The 23,805-nt window shown below is 44.2% G+C and overlaps 1 protein-coding gene across 2 annotated transcripts; it reads left to right on the forward strand.

Moving 5' to 3' along the window:
* Nucleotides 1–3,348: 3,348 nt before the first annotated feature.
* On the forward strand, nucleotides 3,349–23,564 carry cd99 (CD99 molecule). 2 transcript variants are annotated; one of them, XM_070855867.1, is made up of 15 exons: nucleotides 3,349–3,558; nucleotides 6,245–6,277; nucleotides 6,762–6,821; nucleotides 7,969–8,001; nucleotides 8,755–8,799; nucleotides 9,020–9,058; nucleotides 9,135–9,188; nucleotides 9,856–9,894; nucleotides 9,981–10,034; nucleotides 12,458–12,541; nucleotides 15,047–15,076; nucleotides 16,051–16,071; nucleotides 20,384–20,500; nucleotides 20,609–20,662; nucleotides 21,665–23,564. In XM_070855867.1, exons 1-15 carry the CDS (start codon nucleotides 3,495–3,497, stop codon nucleotides 21,691–21,693), a joined length of 756 nt encoding a protein of 251 aa, XP_070711968.1. In that variant the 5' UTR covers nucleotides 3,349–3,494; the 3' UTR covers nucleotides 21,694–23,564. The 2 variants fall into 2 exon arrangements, with proteins under 2 accessions (XP_070711968.1, XP_070711969.1); XM_070855868.1 differs by lacking the exons at nucleotides 20,384–20,500; nucleotides 20,609–20,662; nucleotides 21,665–23,564 and adding an exon at nucleotides 16,711–16,901.
* The last annotated feature ends 241 nt before the right edge of the window (nucleotides 23,565–23,805 follow it).

Raw genomic sequence — 23,805 nt, forward strand, 5'->3', positions numbered from 1 at the left:
GCAGGACAGTCTGAGTTTTCTGAAAGGCAGACTCACATCACATTGTGACTGTAGGAAGCATTCGTTTCTGTGAATTTCAGCTATCTGCAGGTGTCAGTTATTGAGCCATTCGCTCAATGTTCAGATAAGCCGATAAGTTCTTTTTAAAACATGTACATTCTTCATTCCTAGATGGCTTTGGCTTCAATCTAGAAGATGCTCTCCGTCCAGGTAAAGTGATGAGTTTCCTTCCTGTTAAAGATGATATTGTTTATTGTACATAAAGCAATCTATTGTTATTGTAGATCTCTAAATGACCTGGCACCTTCTGTCAGAGGCAGTGCTGATAAATTCATACAGTATGAGGGCACGTGTTCTTGTACATGCAAGTGAGTGGCCTATGATGATGCCACAATGCCCAGCCTATACAGATCAGAAGCCACACGCGTATGCATGTTACCGAGTTATGGACACACCAACACACTGGGTCAGGCTTTTTTTCATAAGTAACAGAAGGTTTTGGAAAATAATTCTTTTTTTAGTCAATGAAGAAACTCGTGTCACATTAGGTGGAACCTAAAGGGCCAAGGAGCAGGTGATGATCCAGTGTGTTGGTGTGGATAGCACCACCATGTGGCCATGAGTGGACGCTCACACTCAGAAGTAATTCCTGGTCTTTGTGACGCAGAATGACATTTTTTTACATTTCATCTTTCAATAGATTCTTCAGTATTTTATGTGTTTCTATGCAGTCCACCCAGTCATATATGTGGACTTGGATGTGAAAATGTATGTTTTTTTGTGTGTACAACTGCAACCACATTTCCAGCAGAAGAGCAAATAAGGACTGTGTGTTCCTGCCTCATTAGGTGGGAGAACATGTCCATGACTCAGTGGCTAGTCTGCATGATCCAGCTGTCGCTATGTCTTTGGTTACAGATTCAAATTCTTTTCTCTTCAAATCCTAAATTCCTGACAGAGGTAACTAATGCTGTGTCCAATGTTGTTGTTCCCACAGCTGTCAAACCCACTGATAAACCCAGTGGAGGAGGTGAGCCTCCAAACCACTCCTCTACTGTTACATCATTCATTTACTTTGACATCCCGATTTTATGTTTTAAAGTGCTTCTGTCTCAAATTTGAGATAAAACAACCCACGTTTTACTTGGTTCCACACGTGTGTAAACTCTCGCTCAGGTTGCCAAGGAGACGTGGTCCGGATGCTGCGCACAGTCTCTGAGAATCAGAAGCAGCAGCTCCGCCTGCTGCTGCAGCTCGCGGCCCAGTCGCCTTCTGCTCGGCTCAGGCGCTGAGGGTGGAGACACAGGAGGATGTTTGTGAGTAGAAATGCTCTTTTTTTCCACATATTGTTGCTGTTTTATGGGATAAAAAGATTTTCTGTGGCTTTAATGGATCTTTTACTCATTTTCTGTTCACGTCTTCTGATTGAAACTTGCTTGTGTTTTTAGAGGTGAAGAGGACGGGTAGGAAGATGACACCCTCCTGAGATTCTGAATGCTTGTTCCAGATTAATAAGAATACTGAAGTTCTCTATGTATTCATCATGTTTTCATTACTTCTATATACTCATATCTGCTTATCTTAAATGAGCTTCTTTCCATATAACCAAACAATCTTTACAATCACTGTAAAGCTTAATAAAAATGAATGAAAAAAAAGCTCACCATTCACGATCGTCTTTACTGATTGACCAAAGTCTGCCATGCTGAAGCATTAAACTTTCACTCTGCTTGATATTCTGGAGGCGTGCCTTCTGTCACCACATCCACCCCCCCCCCCCATCCAGCCCATCCTCACCCCCTGTGAGCCCACTGCGATACATAAATATAGCGGAGGAGAGGAAAACATGTCAACAATATGTCTATAATGATATAATATTTCTATTTTAGAATTTTACCCTTTAAAATGTACATTTCTAAGTTTGCACAGAAATGTGTGAGTGACTCTCGTGTCAGTGTAAAGAGTTTCTTCCACGACTAAGATGATGGAAGACGATAGAAGATCAGATAAGATAAGATAAGATAAACCTTTATTCATCCCACATTGGGGAAATTTGCAGCAGCAAAGAACAACAGTGCAAAGATAAGTTAAACAACAGGTGCCTATAGAAGTAGAATATGATATTAATAGAATAAAAAGCTGTGCAGTATATCCAAATATAAGAGATTGCACTGTAGTAGTAGACCTGAATGAGGATAAGATATTGTACATGAGTCCAGTGTACCTTTCCTTCACACACCGTGGGTGGAGCAGCCGGTCGCTGAAGGAGCTGCCTAGTGCTAACAGAGTGTCTTGGTGGGGGTGGGATGTGTTGTCTAGCAGGGAGGACATGCCGTAGACGGTGAAGTTAAGAGAAGATTTATGGTTTGATGGCCTCGCATTTCCATGTCCAGAGATCGCTGTGAAGTGTGACAGCAGAGAAAATGCTGAAATCCTGGATTTCACCCAGCCATGTGTAACATCTAACCACATCCCCATACCAGCCAGCTGCCTCCCTACAAGCATCCCAAGCCCAGCTCTGGGCCCAGCCTGCATCCACCATAGGTCCAGCCTGAAGCCCCAAACCTGAAACCACCACAGCAGCATGACCATCATCATCACCACCATCATCATCACCACCATCATCACCACCATCACCATCATCATCACCACCATCACCACCATCATCACCACCATCACCACCATCATCACCACCACCACCATCATCATCATCACCGTCATCATCACCATCACCATCATCATCACCACCATCACCATCATCATCACCACCATCACCACCATCATCACCACCATCACCATCATCATCATCACCACCACCACCACCATCATCATCATCATCACCGTCATCATCATCATAATCACAGCAGTGACTTCAGAGAACACGTGGTACAAGTCGAACCGACACCAGAAGCAGTAAATAGATGTAGTTCCACGCACACCCAGCAGGTGGCACACAAGTCTCAGAAGCTGTTGTCGCGCTGTGCCAGCTGGGCACCAGTCCCCCCCCGGCTCACTTTTCATGTGACGCTGTGCTGTCTTCAGTGTACCCTTGAGAGAACAGGGAGGTTTAGATAAGCACACAGATCCTGAGTGTGTGAACTAAAGCTCCTGTACTCAGCCAGAGTCACATCACACCACACTGCATACACAACTCTCAAAGTTTGACTCTTCACTAACTAACTAACTAACTACACAGCTCTGCCTCCCTGGGACGTTTCATGTGTTTGTGAACGTCTCTCAGAACAATATGTGCAGGGGTTTGTGGAACATTCTTCATAGGGCCATGCAAGTGAACGCCCCTCCGGGCTGCTGCCACACCCTGGGCTGACTCACAGCGCAGCGGAACGGGACACCAGCCGAGCGGCACTGGGCACTCCGGACCAGGAGCTATTCCGGTACTCATCCTGTGCTTCGACAGCGGGGGGGTTCAGTTCAGCTTCTGTCCCACAGGAGCTTCAAACTTCGGCAGCAGCAAAGAAACAAAGTCCGCCAACATGAAGTCTCTGAGGATCGCTGCTCTTCTTCTGCTGCTGCTCCCTGGAACTTTAGCAGACCTCGGTAAGGGGGGGGGGGCTCACCATGGGTTTACTGTGCATGCCAGTGCTCTGGCCTTTTGGGCGGAGGAGGGGGTGCACAAAAAGACCTGAGGCTAATTTAAGTTTCCCAAACAACTAACGGCAGGCCTCTGATCCACTGACTGTACAGTCTGTGATCTGCTCTGATCCACCGACTCTTTATACGGTGTGTGATCTGCTCTGATCCACTGACTGTACAGTCTGTGATCTGCTCTGATCCACCGACTCTTTATACAGTCTGTGATCTGCTCTGATCCACCGACTCTTTATACAGTGTGTGATCTGCTCTGATCCTCCGACTCTTTATACAGTCTGTGATCTGCTCTGATCCACTGACTGTACAGTCTGTGATCTGCTCTGATCCACCGACTCTTTATACAGTCTGTGATCTGCTCTGATCCACCGACTCTTTATACAGTGTGTGATCTGCTCTGATCCACTGACTGTACAGTCTGTGATCTGCTCTGATCCACCGACTCTTAATACGGTGTGTGATCTGCTCTGATCCACTGACTGTACAGTCTGTGATCTGCTCTGATCCACCGACTCTTTATACAGTGTGTGATCTGCTCTGATCCACCGACTCATTATACAGTCTGTGATCTGCTCTGATCCACTGACTCTTTATACACACACACACCATGTCACACACACAAGGCCGTCCTCTACAGACCATCACAGACTGACCATCACAGACTGTTCTCTACAGACCGACCTTCACAGACTGTTCTCTACAGACCGACCATCACAGACTGTTCTCTACAGACCGACCTTCACAGACTGTTCTCTACAGACTGTCCTCTACAGACTGTTCTCTACAGACCGACCTTCACAGACTGTTCTCTACAGACCGACCATCACTGACTGTTCTCTGCAGACTGTTCTCTAGACTGTCCTCTACAGACTGTTCTCTACAGACCGACTATCACTGACTGTTCTCTACAGACTGTCCTCTACAGACCGACCATCACTGACTGTTCTCTACAGACTGTCCTCTACAGACCGACCATCACAGACTGTCCTCTACAGACCGACCATCACAGACTGTCCTCTACAGACTGCTAACTTGCTGTAGAGAGGAGGATGATGGCTGCAGAGCAAACCACAGGCACGCACATGATGAGCAGATGGCTAAAAGTAGCTCAGACCCATGTTTTATAACGTAGTCACTTCATCGCTGATGCTGCTGAGATTTTAGGTCTTTAAAATTGACCATATTCATAATTTCAGTGGGAACAAAGCAAGAATGCTGAAGTCATACTGGGATTAATGGGTTTTCTTGGTATGAAGATGAAACAGTAGAAATGAATATTTGGCCACGCCTCATCTACCCAATCCACATTCATGTTGGATCCAGTAAAGCAACGGCAGTAGAACATGAAGGAGTGGCTTCAATATGATCATAAAAGTATTCCAACCTGTTGATTACCAACGTCTTTCACACTGAGATACTGGAAATATGGACATATAGAACACGTTCAGCCATGACAGCAGCTAACTAACCTCCAGCAGGTAACTATGCTACAGCAGTTAACTGACCTCCAGCAGCTAACTGACCTCCAGCAGCTAACTGACCTGCAGCAGCTAATTGACCTACAGCAGCTAATTAGCATACAGCAGCAAACCACCCCACAGCTGCTAACTAACCTTGCTAACTAACCTACAGCTGCTAACTAACCTACAGCAGCTACCTAAGCTAGAGCAGCTAATTAGCCTACAGCAGCTAACCATCCCACTGCTGCTAACTGACCTACAGCAGCTAACTATGCTACAGCAGCTAACTAACCTGCAGCAGCTAACTAACCTACAGCAGCTAACTATGCTACAGCAGTTAATTAGCATACAGCAGCAAACCACCCCACAGCTGCTAACTAACCTTGCTAACTAACCTACAGCTGCTAACTAACCTACAGCAGCTACCTAAGCTAGAGCAGCTAATTAGCCTACAGCAGCTAACCATCCCACTGCTGCTAACTAACCTAGAGCAGCTAACTGACCTACAGCAGCTAACTATGCTACAGCAGCTAACTAAACTAAAGCAGCTAATTAGCCTATAGCAGCTAACTATGCTAAAGGAGCTAACTAACCTACAGCAGCTAAGTATGCTACAGCAGCTAATTAAGCTAAAGCAGCTAACTGACCTACTTACTTTCCTGGAAAGCAGTGGTAATTTAGCAATAAGAGCAAATGGAAAAATCTGAGATCATCTTAGGACAGCATTCTGAAACCAGTGAAGTCAGTCACCGCCTAATGAGCTCCACCAGAAGGGTTTTGTAGTGTAAAGCAGTGTTTTGCTCTCAGGGCGCAGTGATTATACTGTGCAGACACACACTGTAGTCTGGGCATGTGGTGTGTGAGAGAATCACAAACAGGATGTGTATATGTGATCAGCCTGGTGGAGAAGTACCTCTGGAGCACGCTGCTGTGTGTATTACAGCAAGTGTTGGCATGATGTGCTTTTCTGTGGAGAAACAAGTCACTAGTGTCAATAGTGACTCATGCTTCGCTTAGTGTATCAGTCAGGGCTGCCAGAGAAACCAACAAACACAGGACACATGTGCCTCCACTGGAAAGAGAGATGCTGGTGCTGCCTGCAGGCTGCGGAAGCTGCTTGCCTGTTAGTACCTATGTTGATTTGTAATACTCTTCCTCTTTTCATCCTCATACAGGATTTGACCTGTCTGATGCTTTGGACGACGCAGGTAAGTGATTTTGTCTGTAATTGGTCATTTTACAGAGTACCCCTGCTCCAGTGTGACATGCTCGCTCACATGGATACAGTTAAAGAGGGCCGTAAGCCTGTCACTGTGAAAGTTCATCCTTGACCTTGGAAACAGAAATTCAACAAAAAACCCTAAGAATCCACTTACTAGCTTTTTTTCTAGAGCTCTCATTACATCTCCTGATCCTCTTGAGGGGATTGGTTTTGCTCAGTTGGAGATGACTCAGTTATCATGACATTTCCTAAGTTTGGTACTTCAGTCACATCCCAACATGTGATAATGATCTATCTCTATCACAACTGAGCAAATCCACTGCAGAAGATCATAAGATGTGAATGGAAAAAGCTTGTAAATGGTGAGGTAATCTTTTTGGTCAGACTAATTAAGGGGAAATGTAAGGAGAACAGTGGGGTTTTGAGTTGGTGTCAGATATTAACAGTGTTCACTTCTTTTTGTTCCTCAGAACCAACACATGCAAAGCCCAAAGAGCAACCAGAGGCCCCAGACAAGCCCAAAACTGATGGTTTGTATCCTGTCACGCATTACAGAGGACCGGAGGATAAGATGTGTTTTTACAAAAGCAGCTGACTGAACCTGTCGTGGGGGCAGGGGGCAATGAGGGGGGCATGTCCCCCCTGTGGAACCTTTGATTCAGTATAACAGTACTGAAGTCTTCTTGTGTCCTGGTTGGACAGAATGGTCCAACTGACTGATCACATTCATTTTAACACTAAAAAGACAGACTGTGCTGGAGGCACGTCTGTCTGCAGTACACATCCCACATTCTGCAGATTCCACAGTGACACTGACACCTGAACATGGCTCATTCAAAAGCCTCTCAGTTTTCACTCCACATGTACCTGGACAGAGTGTTACCAACATGCCAGCCTGGTGTGGTACCAGGGGTGGTTACTTCCACCAGTAGTAACCAGTGGTTACTTAGACCTAGTAGCTGTGTTGTGTACCAGCAGCTGAGAGCTGCATACACACTGCAGCAGGACTGCTGGCTGCACATGGTGCTGGTCTGGCACCCTGAGCAACACATGCAAAACACACACACAGGGTCGGTGATTCGATCCCCAGCTCCTATGAATCTGCATGTCGAAGTGTCCTTGGGCATGACACTAAACCCCAACTTGCTCCTGACCATTACAGACCGTACAGGCCATTTACCAGTTACCTTTTCCAGAGTCCTCACCATCACGCCACTAGACCAGACATTCAGAGGCTCTTTCTTAACCTGGGCTGTGAGTTAGTTCTGGTCATCATTCCTTTTGAGTAGAATACTTTACTCAGCAGCTTGATTGCTGAGATCTTGGGCCACATCGATTTTGCCACACAGCTTTACAAAAATGGCAGGTGCAGAGAAGACAGTATCATTGATCAGACATCTGTGAAACAGTTCCACATTATCTGGAGGTGGAAACAGATAAAGTGCCCATTGTAAATATTCACTGGTTGATATCTACAGGACCTTCTAAATAAGTGTTTTAAAGAATCAGATTGAACCTGATGGTCCCTGTTGTAACAATGTAGCTCTGTGGATGTGTGGGTGTGTAAAATACTGGTAATTACTAATTATGAACAAGACCTAGACTGACTTAAGTGTTTTTATTTAATGGAACCATTCTTTCATGTGGACTGATTATTGTACTTCCTGTCCCCTCCAGGTGGACTAGACCTTTCTGATGCATTTGAACCAGGTAAATACAGCGTTCGTCTCTGGTTTCCCCATAGAGAGTGCTTCCTGCAGCAGACTGGTCCCACTGCTCATCATTTGATCTAAGGTTAAACAGAAACCTGAGGAAAAGAGCATGAACAATGTGGACAGTGCAGAGCTCACAGAGGATAACGCACAAAATGTGATATTTTCATTTGATGAAAGAGTTCTACTTCTGTGCTCTTTCCTCAGAAAAGAGGTATTTTATTCACATGGTTTCAGTGCATCATGTTGAACTCAGGGCGGTTCCGTAAGTGTTTGTAACCAAATGCTAACCCCACCCGACTGATGTGTCCACACATTGTTTCACTCAGACATAATGACCACAGCTAAACACCCCCCCAACCTCCATTTCACCATGACTCTAAAGTAACAGTGTTAAAGCACCCATCATACCATGGACTTCTCCAAATGATATTGTAAAAAATTGGAACTTTTTGGACAGCTGAACAGAGTGAAGAGAAGTTACATTTCATGGTGGTGCTGTGAGATTTAAAGGAGGCATTCATACTTTTCAGCTCTGGGTAAAATCCACAGGACTGAAGAGAAGTCAGCTGCTGTCAGAGGCCATAGTTCTGGTGGAATGAGCTATTAGGCCCTTCTGGGGGCTGTAGCCCACAACTGGCTGTATGAAATGTGACGGGATTAAACTCTTTGGATAATGTTCAGGTATTTTGATAGAATATGTAGGTTTCAGACTTAGTAATGACTGATAAAGATGTGTTGTTGTCTTCAGATGTGCCGACTGAAAAACCCAAGAAACCAAGTTCAGGAGATTCTGGTAGGTTTAACAGTTTCCCACTAAGAGCCGTTGACTTGTGGCCAAGTAGAAGGACCTACGGGCAGAGATGTAGTCTCTGTGATGTGGGTGAAGCAATCCTTAAAATTACACTGGTAGAAAATTATATTAATATAGACACATGTAAACAAGTTGTACCTGAAAATGTGTCAAATGAAGCATCATTTGGTCAGTGTGTAACGCCGGTGTGTTTGTGTATCAGGGGGCTTTGGACTGGATTTGGAGGATGCTTTCGGTCCAGGTAAAGATGCTCTCTCACATGAAATTATACATACACACACAGATTATTGATGCTGATAATGTCTTTGTACCTACAGATCCCACACCCAAACCTGACAAACCGGCTGTTAATCCACCAAAGAGTGGAGGAGGTGAGCGCACCATTAATTCTACTACTTCATTAGATTGCGCTAAACAGACCTTCAAATGCAGGTAGGATGTTACCACCGTGTTCTGCGACGGTGACTGAGACAGAATCACGCACGTTTTCGCCAGCTACCTCCAGCTGTGCCACATCGTTGCGATTGGCCCGTGATTTGGCCCGTCAGCCAGTTCTCTAATTATCCCCATTACGCCTCGATAAAATGTAGCTAGATCAGGCGCATCTCCAGACAGTGGAACAGCGAGGGTACGTCTTATTTTTAGAGCATTAAAGCGTTTGTGTGAGGTTGTTCTAGTCTCTTTGTTTCTCTCTCCTAAACCTGCTCCCTACTGCTGACTGGGGTAACTTTGTAATTGTGCATCGTTCTGGATTGACGGGAGAGAGAGAGAGTTTGTGGCTGGTTATTTTGGCACGGTTCATTTTGCGGGGGAAGTGCGGGCACAGGATTTGATGAATTATTTAGAGAAGGACGTAGGTCCTTCTACTTTACCTGCTGAGGGGCAGAGATGTAGTCTCTGTGATGTGGGTGAAGCAATCCTTAAAATGACACTGGTAGAAAATTATATTAATATAGACACATGTAAACAAGTTGTACCTGAAAATGTGTCAAATGCATCATTTGGTCAGTGTGTAACGCCGGTGTGTTTGTGTACCAGGGGGCTTTGGACTGGATTTGGAGGACGCTCTCGGTCCAGGTAAAGCTGCTCTCTCACATGAAATTATACATACATACACACACACACACAGATTATTGATGCTGATAATGTCTTTGTACCTACAGATCCCAACCCCAAACCTGACAAACCGGCTGTTAATCCACCAAAGAGTGGAGGAGGTGAGCGCACCATTATTTCTACTCCTTCATTGGTTCTTTGAGGTCTTATTGTGCATTTGTATCGCAGCCTGATATGTTAGAGAAGGATATACCCATCTCTCGTCAGCCTGACACCTCTATTGTTATGCAAATGAGCGTGTTTATAGTTGTGAATTAAAAGGATACGCCCCCTTAAAAATGAATGATCATCAGGTTGATCTTGAAGAGATGAATGATAAGTTTAATTCACTCCTTCACGGTTGTCGCCAATAGAAGGGAACTCCGGTGATGAAGAAAGACAGCTACTTTTTAGATCACTCCTTTTTTTCCCCCATAAAAGCAGAGGCGTGGTCTGCTTTTATGGGGAAAAAAAAAAAAAGAACCTCCTCTAAACGGGAGATTGGAAAGTCGCAGCCTCTGGATCTCTCCTCAAACCCGGTGACCGGAGAACAGCATCCTATGGATCTCTTTTCTGACTGTGCTCTGGCATCCCAGGCCCCCTGGCTCAGACCCGACTCCACCCACTCCAGCTCCCTACCCAGTCTCTCACACTGACTGTTCTGGACTTATAACATGAGCCAGGCTGATGGCAGAGCAGAGCAGATCTGTCCTCTCTTGTACGACATACAACCACCGCCTTTTCTTTCTGAGAATTTCACAGTCTAAAGTTTTCACCAGCTTACGTTCACCACTTCCTCTGGGGTTTTGTACCACCTGAACGACAAATTCTATTCTCTCATCCGCTGCAATGTCGCTGTTAGATTGCGCTAAACGGTCTAGCAGATCTTCAAATGCAGGTAGGATGTTACCATTTTGTGGGGGAAGTGCGGGCACAGGATTTGATGAATTCTTTAGTATCTGCAGGGCATTTTTGAAGGGTTGAAGTGGATGTGTTTGAGGAATTTCAACAAAAGAAGTTTCAGCATTTTCATTTAGATCTGAAATGGAGCTGGAATCAGATTTAATCGGTTTGTGTCTACCTGAGGCGGATATAGTCTGTGGATGACTTCTAACAGCGGATGTAATGGATTGTTATGACGAGTTTGTGGGATTTCAGCATTTTCGGTTAAATCTATCAGATTTAATTGGTTAGTAGTTATGTCGAGCGGAGATTTTGGGGGGTTATTTAGTACCTGGAGGGCATTTTTGAGGGGTTGAAGCAGATCTGTTTGAGGAATTTGTGGGATTTCAGCAAAAGAAGTTTCAGCATTTTCTGTTAAATCTACCCGAAGTGGAGCAGGAATCAGATTTAATTGGTTCACAGCTAACTTTATTTCATCAGGGACACAGCGTACCACCTCCGACCGCACAGTGTTTAATTCATTTTGTCACAAATGGCGCGAAAAGTGGAGAAAAAAAGCCTGTGTTACTTGATTGAGTAACTCGAGAGCTGCCAGGAAATGCTGATTGTTGTTGTCACTGACTCTCCGTTCTCTTCTCAGCCGTTGATTCGGTTGTATGCAGGACGGTCTGATGGTCTATGTATGAAATGCATTCGTACATTCAGCATGAAATTTCCCAAGAGTCCTTGGGTCTTTTGAAAGGTGCTATATAAATTCAAGATATTATTATTATTATAAAAATTTACCGTTAAATAGCTTCTTGACGATGTCGGTTTTGGTTCTCCGGATCCTGCTACGTCTTGTCGGCTTCAGCGCTGCCTGAAGAATGCCTGGTATTTCACAACCAAGGTCGATTTCTGGAGATGCTGAAGGAGGTGATGAAGGGGGGGGTCTGACCCCTCACAGATGACAGAGGTGGGGGGTGTGGTTCTGTTGGATGACATGTGACATATTAAGTACAACACAGGTAGGTGAAAGATCAACCTGATGACCATTAATTTCTACCATACTATTCACAGCAATAAACACACTCATTTGCATAACAATAGAGCTGTCAGGCTGACGAGAGATGGGTATATCCTTCTCTTATGTTCTTCCTCTGAGCCACAGAGCTCCACTGTTGTCCAAATTAAAAACCTCACTGTTGCTCTGGCTCACTCAGTCCCACACACACACCCCGGCCCACTGCTCCAGATACTCACTGGAGCGCCACATCTTAGTCTGGGATTCAGATAAAACACAAAATGGTGGCAGGTTTGTCCTCCATGTTATCCAGGAGCAGAAATGAGGAGAGCTGTTTCAACACTTCGTGGTCAGAAAATGTCAAATCACCTTGTGAAAGTGGTTGCAATGTACCTTTTTTGTGGTGACTGAACTATAGCTTTTCCTGTTATAAACCAAAGAATGGCCTGCATGTTTGAGATGTTTCCGTGTTCCAACACACTGATTCAAATGAGTAGGTCGTCATCAGCTCCACCAGCTCCTGGATGATGAGCTGATTGCTTCAGTCAGATGTGTTGGAGCGGGGAAACATGAATGTGATGCACAGTTTGTGAAGTGGAATTAATGTTTTTCTTACTTTGTGTTGTTAAATTGTTGAAGGTGGAGGAACTTTTACTGACTCGGACTTGTTCGATGTTAGCGGTGGGGGGTACAAGCCTGATGGGGGCCGCTCAGGAGGAGGAGGTGAGGCCTCAGCACCATTCCAAACATTTTCTCAATGGCTGCTCTTTTGATCATTGTTCTTCTGGTGCCAGCTGCTCAATCAAATGTCACCTAAATGCATTAGAATAGTCACATGCACATTACACAGCATCCCTGCAGCTTAGTGTAGTACTGATGTTTACAGTCCAGCACAGTGATCACCAGTGTGATGGAGGAGAATTGGATTATGAGTGATCATCATCATCATGTCCCTTTTGATCATAAAGAGAAGTGTCTTGCAGCGTGAACACACACAAGTGGGCTTGAATCTAAACTGATCTGAATTTTGCATTAGTGTGTATTAAAGGACCATACTGTGGTTTTTACAGGATACTTTGCATTGACGGCTCTACTGCCAGCATCTATAGGATTTGGTTTATAATTGTTAATACAATGTTCGGGTCCCTAAACCTTCATTGTTGGATTATTAGTTGGAGGATTAAAGTCCTCTCACATCTGAAAGCTGCGTTGAGACTTCACAGCAGTTAGCAGTTAATAAGGTAGAAATGTAGACAGTGAAAGTAAATGGGCAGAGGATACAGGTGAGATGGATGATTTGACTTTACTGTCACTCTCTACAACAGAGACTGTAGAAATAATTAAAAGCTGCCTCAATGTTGTCGCCCTTTTCTATGGTTCACAATAAACACAGATCCATCCATCGTCTATCCCGCTTATCCTTAATGGTATGACATTGGGTGTGAGGCTGAATGTGTTACATTTAACCATTCACGCTCACACCCACACCCACGGGCAGTTTAGAGTCACCAGTTAACCTGCATGTCTGTGAACTGTGGGAGGAAGCTGGAGTATCTGGAGAGAACCCATGCAAGCATGGGGAGAACATGCAAACTCTACACATTACAAAACGACCTAATATATAAAATCAGGTCTCAAAAAATCTGCAGCGTTCTCTGCTCTGAAGCGCTGAGGACGGAAGGCGCTGAAACCAGGAAGTCTGTACTGAAACCACAACACCAGGATCTGTGATCGATAGCAGCTGCTTACGGTCTCACTCATTTGTCTGTTTTAGTGTGTTCAATCCAAGTTTCTCAGTCTTAGTTCCACTGGCACTTGTAGCCACTCAGTCTTTATCACTGTTTCTTTCATACTGGTCTTGGTGTTAGGAGGATAGCATTGTTAGCTTAAACTAGCCTAGAGTCACTGCCTTAGCCTCTCTCACTGCAGTCGATAACCAGACCGACTGCTCCTCTCTGTACAGCTCCAGCTACAGCTTGTTGGCAGGCCTGCTAACACCAGCATCTTCTCCAGCAGCTGTTGTGTATCTTGTTCTGTTCACACACTGTTCACTGTCCCTTCACTCATTTCTTCAGATTTCCAATTCACCATATAACCCTGGGGGGTCAAATGAAGACTTCTGGATCTATAGATCAAATTCTAAGTGTTGATAAGGACTGTTGCAGGTTCAGTTCATATTTAACAAACAGATTAATGATGTAATGCCTGTCATGGACTGTCAGTTTAAACACACTTCAGGATACAGACGATGAAATTCCATAAAGTTTACTTGGAATCTTGTGAAACTGCAATTACAATACAGTGAAAAATATCTGCATTAATAAACAGCATTGTTGATCATATACACACATCACAACAGTATCCAGGCATTAAGCAGACCGCAACTAGCTTAGCCACGTAGCTAATATAATAAAAGCTTGGCTAACATGGTCAAAAAGACAACCAGCAATTCACTAACTTAGCAACGCAAGTAGCATCCAGCCCCACTTATAATCATGCAAACACAAAGTAACTTGATGGCTTCATGTCATTAGATGAATAATACTCACAGACATTGCTTTAGCACGGAGGGAAAATGAAGAATAACATCTAAACCGAGGAGCTGGTAACTGCTCATGATGTGATGTCCCATCACAATGACACCCAATCACCACATGGTGAACTTATTTCCTACTTCCCATTTCCTGCTTCCTGTTTCCTGATATGCACTGCTTCTAGGTTGCTATGGTTACAGCACTAACATATCACACTGAACTGGATTTCTGACAGAAAGATATTTCTAGGGGCATAACAGTGCCTGTGTTGTCATGGCGTTGGTGTTTCTCCTATAGTGTGAGGAATCATGATCCTGAGAAACGGACGCTGCCTGTTGTTTTGGAGGGTTTCCTACTGTCGTTTAGCTGGAGCATGGAAGTGATTAGCTGTTCTTCTACCAATGAGAGAAAGGAATGAAAACCCACAGGCTCTCCAGCGTTATGAGAACCACATGCTTGCTTTTCAGATGTGATTGTGCATGATGGTACACATGAAGCAGCAGCACACACAGGCCCTCTGATGGGCTTTACTCATGGTGATTAAGCATGTTGTACAGGAGGAAGCACAGTGACGAGACAGTAATACTGGTCCACTCCCATTTGAACACCCCACCCAGGAATCTGCTGTAGGAAGAAACAAACAAAAATCAAAAGTTTCTAACTATCTAACCCTCCTTTTTTCCTTTGAATGCAGGCGGGGTGGACCCCGGCTCTGATCCTCATGGTACGTTTTTATTCTTAAATTAGTTTTTCTACTGTACCATATATGTATATCATGTTCCAGTTCTGAGTTTTAGTTATTAGAGAAGAGCTGACGATGATGTCTGGACAGTCTACTGACTGTCTGGAGAGGTGCTGCCAACAATGGCCTCATCAGTAGACTAAAATGGAGGACAGTGCTTCTCGTTCCATTCATTATTCCACAGAATCCACAGCAGCAGTAGTATGGCTCAGATCCTTTCCTGGGATGAGGCCTGGTGGTAAATGCTAAATGGTCTGTATTTGTACAGCACCTTTCTAGTCATTTCAACTACTCAAAACGCTTTTACATCACATCCTCATTAATTCAGGAGGAACCTAAGTTGGAGGAGACTGTTCTTTCACACACATTCACACACTGAAGCCACAGGTGGCCACAGAGTAGATGCTGGAGAATCTGATATGTAAAGTGAATTTCCTTATCAGCTAAGCAATCAAAGTCAGTATAGTACTCATGAGGAGAACCTCTGAGCCTGTGAAAACAGTTGTATCATGTCTCTGACTCTTTATTCAGCACTAACTTCAGGTCAGAGCCAACATCATAGCTGCATCCTGAAGCTAAGTGGCTAAACAGGTGGTAGAGTAGACCTGCAGTCAGAAGGTCGGTGGTTCGATCCCCAGCTCCTCTAAGTCAACATGTGAAGTGTCCTTGGGCAAGACACTTGAACGTCAACTTGCAACTGAAGCAGCTTCAGTGTGTGAAAGAACAGTCTTAGATACCTGTGTGAATGAGGATGTGATGTAAAAGCGCTTTGAGTCGTATACAAATACAGACCAGCTGTAGTGGTCATTTACCTCATTGGGACTTGAAACAGATACATATTTTGGCACAAAATTGAGTCGTACAGTATAAATCCTGTTTTTGTATTTAGTGTCTTTTGTAGGTTCAAATGTATCTGCCCCTCATCACTGATTTTCTGCATTCTGTGTCCCTCACAGCTGGAGCTGATCAGCCTCAAGGTAAATCCATCTCTAATGTCTTTGTGTCTGCGCTCTGCCGGGCCACTGTGGGCAGCGTTATGTCTTCCTACACAAACCCATCTTTTCCTTGAGTTCTTGAGCATTGTGGCTATGCTTGTGGCTCTGAAAGCAGCTCATTACCTTACCTTAGATTTGTCTGGGGCTTTTTGTACCACATAAGGACTCTCAGTAGGATCACTGACCCTTTTGATGTTGGAGTTCATTTGGCTTCATCTGACTAGACAAAACGGTCTAGTGTGCATGTTTGAGGATTACCAGACAGCTGGCTTTAGTCTCATACGGGTATATATACACTGTTGCCCATAAAGTTGGAATAAAATGTTTTTTACCTCTTCTCATGAAATGATTGTGACAATGTGATTTATTCTTGATAAATAAAGTGGATATCTTCTCAACTTTATTGATCAAACTCTTCCAAACATATCACAGTGAAACTTAAACCACAATTAACCTTTGCAAACTGTGTATTCAGGCTTTAACAAAATTTGGGGTGTTGAACAATTATTCCAACTTTATGGGCAACAGTGTGTATGTATGTGTATATATATATACACACACACTGGTACCCTGGTCTGGTTTCTTTAGCTAAAATCCTGCTACGATTGTGTGTCGTTGCAGATCCAGACCTTCTGTGGGGCCAAATCCTGAAGATGCTAAATGCTAACATGCCAGAGGAATTCTATATGTGGATGTCCAACCTTAAGCAAACTGTGACACCTCTTTTAGAGAGACTCATGGATCTGCTGCAAGCTATGCCATGAACCATCGCCCCATTTAAACTCTGATTGGCTCTCTGGCCTCAGGTTACACTCAGCTAGAGGTTTACAAATGTCTGGTTCAACGGACAAAAACCTAGTAGGTTGTTTGAAAAGTCAGGAGCCAGAGATGAAGCCAAGATTGTGATCGTTGGGGTGCTTTTCTGTCTTTGTTTCATTTTTTAACTCACTGTGATGGGTTTAGTTGCAGCTCTGAACTCTCGAGTGCCCCCCCTGGGTGCTGTGCCCTTCAAACCCTGCCTTCTGTCTTGTGGACACTTACAGCTGCAGGTCTGTGCTGGACTGAGTGAAGGCTGTCCAATGTATTGAGCCACCATGTTAAGCCGGGGGTGTGTGCATGCACTCCTTTGCCTTTCACTCTCCACCCAGAACCTCCTGTTCATGGCGTGCCGTGACTCATTCATCCGGCATGTTGTCAGTTTCCAGCATTCTAGTTGCAGTGGAGTGTGTAGGGTTGGGTCGCTTTCTGGTTCTGCTGGTTCGGTCCAGTGCACTGACTGAACTAGTCATTATGAGACCCTCTGCCAAATTAAAAAGGAGCCCACATCTATCAGCTAAATCCAACTTGTAATAAGCAATATGACAACGTGATGAAGACAATATGTTTGTGAAGGCTGTAAACCAGGGGTGCCCAATACGTCGATCGTGTGACATTAAAAAAATAGATTTTAGTCCATCATCTATCATCCCTAATTAGGACTAAGCGGTTTAGAAAATAAATGAATGAATGTATCCTCCCTATGGCGTTTGCGACTTGATTGACGTACAGGGCAGCCAGTCTGAGATCTCTTCTCTGCTGCGGGTCCCAGGCAGGGACATGTGCGGTCAAATGTTCTAGCTACTGCAAAACTCCAGCGAGCGAAGTGAACTGGTTAGCCTTCCAATTTATATCCACTAAAGAAGGGATATTCTGGGATGGGGAATAGGATAGGAAGGGAGATTCGACTCCATTCAGTGCCATAAATGTATTGAATGTTCCATCACTGTTTGTCACCTATGTGCATTACTGCTGTCAGTTTTTATGTGTAATACCAAGGGTTACATTAGCTGCAGTTATGTAGTGTACACCAACATATATTGTGTGTATATAAAGTATACTCAGTATATATAGAAATAAATATATGTTTAGCATTTTTAATGTAGGTAGATCATTCTGATCTGGTCATTTTAAAAGTAGCTTGCAAGCCCAAAAAGTGTGGGCACCCCTGCTGTAAACGGAGCCACTGGTGTCTGAGAAAAGTTACTGATCTTTGCTTTTAGCGTCTGTCGTGTTGTGCTACTATTACGGCTTGGGCCCAGAAACAAGAAAGACTCAAATGTATGATGCCAGAAACCTTCAGGCAGTTGAACAATCTCGAAGACAGACAATACTCACAATACTTAACTTGGCTACAATGACTTAGCGTGAATGTAATGGAACCTGGATGCTTGGACAAGACAAGACGATCTGGTACAGGACACAGGGAGACTATTTATACATGAGGTAATAGGAAACAGGTGGAAACAATCAGGGCGGGGCAGATAATCACAAAGGTGGGAAACACACAAGGGCAGGAAGTCAAACAGCCTGAAACGAGAGGAGAGTGAGGTTTCACAATAAGACAGGAAGTGGGAGACAAGACTAGGCACTAAGGCTAAAAACAAAGATCAGGTGGGCTGCTGACTTTTAGTCTCTCCATGGACTTGCCCTGATATTTTATTGTACTAGTCCTACTAGTAGTGAACAAGCTTATATGACAGGAAAGGAAGTGATGGGATCAGAGAGTGAGTGGAGCACTCTGACTGAAGGTCTGCTCACTTGGACTTCTGGAGTATTGGATGTCTGAGTAACCTTGCTGTATTTACAGAAATCAGCATCATGTATGGAAAACAGAGTGTTAGTTTATGGTTTGCTCCGTGTCAGGGCACGCGTGGCCTCTGCCTCTCAGTCCAGACAGACATGGGATCCTCCACACGGCAGCATTCCTAGCAGATTCTTGATCAGATGATGCTTTCTCCCTTTGGCACTTCTTAGCTGATGACTAGGTCTTTGTGTAGGAATGTATCTTTGGTTCTTTGCGTTTTCATTGAAGCTTTTCTTTCGTTCCCCTTGGTCTGTATGGAGTTTGTAACTTTGCTGTAATACTTTATGAATAAAACCAAAGGTGGAAAGGTCAGTGTTTACGTCACGATGTGTTTGATTTATGATCCATGCAAGGCAGGAGACCTCAAACGAGCCAAGTGAGTCACTCACGTTCCTAGACCCCCAGGGGCCCCCAAGGGCCTCCCTCATTAACAGACATTAGTTTGGCTTTATGGTTTATGTCAGAACCTTTAGGTGGCTTCTCATGTAGTTTTCCCACCTTTTTAATAGTAGATATTGTATATCAGTATCATATACTATACACTGTGGGGCTGTGACCTCACACATACAGGATCTCAGTCCCTCCACCCCCCCACATATTCTTCTACACTTAGAAATCCTAGAAAAAAGGCACGCCTTAGAACTTGAAGTCTTAGTCAGATTTCTTAAGCATCAGCAGTAATCCCCAATATTATTGTTTGTTTCCATGGTTACAAGTCACAGTCACAGTGTTGGCATGTTACAGCAGCAGGGAAGTAAAGGGAACATTTTATTTGTCTTTTATGAAAAAGACAGACAGATGTGATTGAAAGCTCCAGTACAAATAAAGCTCCTGCACTTTTCAAGTAAAGGAGGAGACTGGCCATCAGCCCACAGCACCTGGTGTTAGAGAGGTGACAATAGAAAAGCTCTTCTTGATAAAAACACATGATGCACCAGTGAAACACGTGTTTCCCAGCAGTGAGTCACGCTGCAGGCCGACGTCCTTCCTGTTTCTTGTTTTATGCCCAGCCAGCGCCCTGTTTTAGAACCTGCACCATCACAAGACACACCTCCTCCTGATGACTCACTGTGGTTTCAAAGTGGTGCCAGGCAACAGAAGACCTATTGTGAGTGTGTGTGTGTGCGCCCCACCCTGCCCTCCAGCCCAGGTGTATCACTTTTCTCTGTGTTCTGCCTGACGACTATCACACCTTTTGTCTCTGTGTTTCACTTCTTTACACTTTACCTCCACTTGGTCCCGACAGCACACTCTGGCTGCCACCTAGTGGAAAACTGAGGTTACAGCAGTTTACAGCCGTCATTTATCAAACTGATGAACTACTTCTCAAAGAATTCCCCCTCAGAATGCTGTTAGGGTCACCTTTAGGAGACATGTATGGAGCGGCTCACATGCAGACGTCTGCCACATCCTTTTCTGATATGTCAGAAAATGACTTTTTTAGTATTTGTCCCACTTGTTGAATATCTCAGTTGTAATTAACAGTAACATATTTACACTTTAGAAATATATGAATAGCTCTGAAATGTTAGAAAATGTTCTGAAATGGAAAGAAAAAGGAAACCAAAGTGCAAAAACAGCTCCAGCTGAACTGTTCGCAGCCACATGGAGCTCCGTGCAGGAGGGAGCAGGCTGCAGTTTGTAACAGTGTGCTGTGGTTTTGTCTTGCAGAAGCTGGATCTGGACAGATCGCAGGGATTGTCAGCGCTGTCGGGGTCGCTCTGTTAGGAGCAGCATCCAGTTACTTTGCTTACCAGAAGAAGAAGCTCTGCTTCAAGCTGCAGGGAGGTCAGTATGTCCCTCTTCACTGCCACATTTCTAATGTCTTCAGAATGTCATCTGCAGGCTGTGTATGACAGGACTTACATGTATGATGGTGTTGTTGTGTTTATGTAGGTGCAGATCCAGAGAGTGGGAAAGGCCACCATGGTACTCAGTCAGATCCTCAAGGTAGGTTTGTCTTTACTAAAGTGTGTGTGTGTGTGTGTGTGTGACCAAGTACAGTCCAAGTACCTCAAACTGATACTGAAGTACAGAAGTGGAGTAATGAAAATGTTGTTACGATGTGGACAGTACAGCACAGAAGCCTCAGGCAGGTGTGAAGAAGTGCTGTAAAGTAAGAATGCTTTCAAAAATCTACAAAATGCAAAGTGAGCGAACAGAAGAAACATCTAAATCAAATCACTATTAGGTGTGACCACCCTTTGTCTCTGTGGGGGCCACACCATCACTTCCAGGACTCCTTGTTCTTCTTCATGCTGAAGATAGCTCCTGATGACATTGGCTGTATGTTTGGGCTCGTTGTCCTGCTAGATTTGGGGCCAATCGGACGCCTCCCTGATGGTGTTGATGATGGATAAGTATCTGCCTGTATTTCTCAGCACTGAGGACACCATTAACTCTGACCAAACTGCCTTCTGCTGCAGCCAAATATTTCAGATTTGGACTCATCAGTCCAGAGCTCCTGCTGCCATTTTTCTGCACCCCAGTTCCCGTTTTCTTGTATAGTTGAGTCTCTTGGCCTTGTTGCCACATTGAAGGTTTGGCTTTTTGGCCACAGTTCTTCCATGAAGACCACTTCTGGCCAGACTTCTCTGGACAGTAGATGGTGTACCTGGTCCCACTGGTTTCTGATGGTTCTGAGCTGATGGCACTGCTGGACATCTTCCTGTTTCTAAGGGAAGTGAGCATAATGTGTCTTTCATCTGCTGCACTAAGTTTCCTTGGCCGACCACTGTGTCTGCAGTCCTCAAGGTTTCTTTGTTACATTACAGCATTTCTTCACACCTGCCTAAAACCTTTGCACAAAGGTTTTATAGATATAGATATCAGCCATATAAAATGCATTCTGTCAGACTGTGTGGTGTAGTGAGGTGTCTTTCTGCTGCGCTCAGCCCTGGCTCTGGGTTTCATCCTCTCACACTCTCACTTTTCTCTTCTTTCACATTTCAGTTTTCAGCAACCTGCTCAGGACGTCCTAGGCTTGGGCCGACACACACAGTCAGCAGCCTCCTCGATCAAACTCAGCCCCTCAACGGTCAATCAACTGCCATTTATCATCTTTGGTGTGAGAGAATACAGTCAGTTGTGTTGCATTAGTTCCTGTGTTGGCCTTGAACAAAGCTCCTGGTCCTGGCCGAGTGGAACTGCTGTGTCTTTTACACCCAGTGTGATTATGTGTGTGTTTGGTATTACGGCTGTATACAGTCAGCTGTGCCGAGGCCCCCCCAGCTGGCATCTAACAACACTCCAACAAAGCTTCTGGTGTTTTCTTCTGTTTGGATGTAGTTAAGTATTTTCTCTTGAATCCTGAACAGTTTATGGTATTAATACAAACAAGCCATTGTTTTTTTAAAGTCTTTCTCTGTGACAAGCACTGTTTTAATCATGGCTCAGCTTCTGTCAGTGAAAGCAGCACTTCTTGCACACTTTCAAACTAAAAGCCTTCCAGGAAGAGCAGGGAGTTTGTCCATTGAGCTGCTGGAAGGCTTTTAATGTGAAATGTGATGTCTGAGGCACTGCTGTGTGACTGATGGTTCCTTAACAATGATTTTAAAAGCAAAATCAAGATGTAAGCGATTGTACTAGTAGTTTTTATTTTATAGTGAATGAGTGAATGAAACCCGTCTTTCTGGCAGATTGAAATTGGGGCCACGTTCACCCTCAGCTGAGGAGAATCGAGTTTCTGGCTGCTGTCTGAGAATTTACACTTTAACACAAAGATGTGTGAACTTGTCTTGATGTGATCATCATGGAACTGGATCTAAATCCAGCAGAAGGATGTTTGTTTTTAATGTAAAAAGCTGATTTGGATGTGAGCACATGGAGGTCGTTACCACATAGATTCATCCTGTTCTCAGTTTGTGTCTCTTGAGGATCTTTTGCTGTAACATATAAACATGTAGCGTGCAGTATAATAATCATCTTTTTGTTTGGTGTGTTGGGAAGTGATCCTACGTTTGTGTCCTGCAAAGTTCATTTTTCTCTGTAATCTGAGTCCCTAAGGTGGCATCTCCTTGGCATCTTCGTCAGTGTCCCTAAATCCCCGATGATTATATAAGAATATTGAGTCCAGCTGTAGAAAAGAATGACTACAGCTCCTAAACTCCTTAACAGGAAGTGGCCTGCTAACATCTCAGCCATTGAACCGTATAAGGTGACGTGTTGTCCACTGCCCCCCAGTGATCAAAAACAATGAGTGCAGCTCTAAATGAAATGAAACATGAAACGAGCAAACTTGCTTCTAGAGAATTCTTGATGCTTTTTTTGGACAAAGTTGAGATATTTTTATCAGACTGACCAGTTGTTTTAAGAAAGCCAGCTTTAGAGGAGTCAGTCACTCAGAGGTGAGCTGAGGAAGTGGAGAATTATTGCAGTCGGTGTATTTTATCCCTTTTGTTGCTCAGCTTTGACGCCCTTTTTGCTTGCCGTAGCAGAGCAGCAGCCAGGAAACCCAGGCGACCCTCTGAGGCCTTTAGTTCACAGTTATGGTCTTTAACAAGTTCTCTGTATGGTGTTAGCTGTGTGGGTTCCCTCCACCTCACCGTGTGTCAGCTTCATCTTGTACTTCAACCACAGTGCTCATTGTAGCTGCAGCGATGGTTTGATGATGCTGAAATGAATGAATGAGCTGCACCTTGTGAGCTGTAAATACTTGAGAATAATGTGTATAGATGCCTGCTGACCTTTTGCTTTACGCTTGATGCTGCAGATTTTTGTTTTGAAGCTCATCTCAGTTTCACAAGCATAGACCCGATCCAGGTAAATGACATCTGATGATTAGACCAATGTTACTTTGTGAGTGGTTTTAAAGTGTGTGTACATGTTTTCAATAAAGCTCTGTTGTACAGTTTGTCTGTATTTACTCATTTTATCATCGCCTGCTTTATAATATCACATATTAGAAGCTAGAATGAAAAAATAATCTGAACTCCAGGTCACTTCAGAGCTAGTCTACCTTTCTACCACATCTCACTTTCTTCATCACCAAATAAACTAGTGTAGCTTCTGACCAATGTAGTGATTTAAAGAGTGAATGTTTCCTACAAATGGAAGCGCAGGCCTGTAGTCTGCATAGTTTTCTAATCTCAAAA

The sequence above is a fragment of the Pempheris klunzingeri genome, chromosome 24 (assembly GCF_042242105.1).
Source record: "Pempheris klunzingeri isolate RE-2024b chromosome 24, fPemKlu1.hap1, whole genome shotgun sequence".
Lineage (NCBI taxonomy): Eukaryota > Metazoa > Chordata > Actinopteri > Acropomatiformes > Pempheridae > Pempheris > Pempheris klunzingeri.

Excerpts from the sequence above, each read along its gene's own strand:
- cd99 (XM_070855867.1), top strand. The coding sequence starts at position 3,495 with ATGAAGTCTCTGAGGATCGCTGCTCTTCTTCTGCTGCTGCTCCCTGGA. Across the intron at positions 20,501-20,608 it reads CTGCTTCAAGCTGCAGGGAG|GTGCAGATCCAGAGAGTGGG; the intron begins GTCAGTATGTCC and ends GTGTTTATGTAG. Across the intron at positions 20,663-21,664 it reads TACTCAGTCAGATCCTCAAG|TTTTCAGCAACCTGCTCAGG; the intron begins GTAGGTTTGTCT and ends TTCACATTTCAG.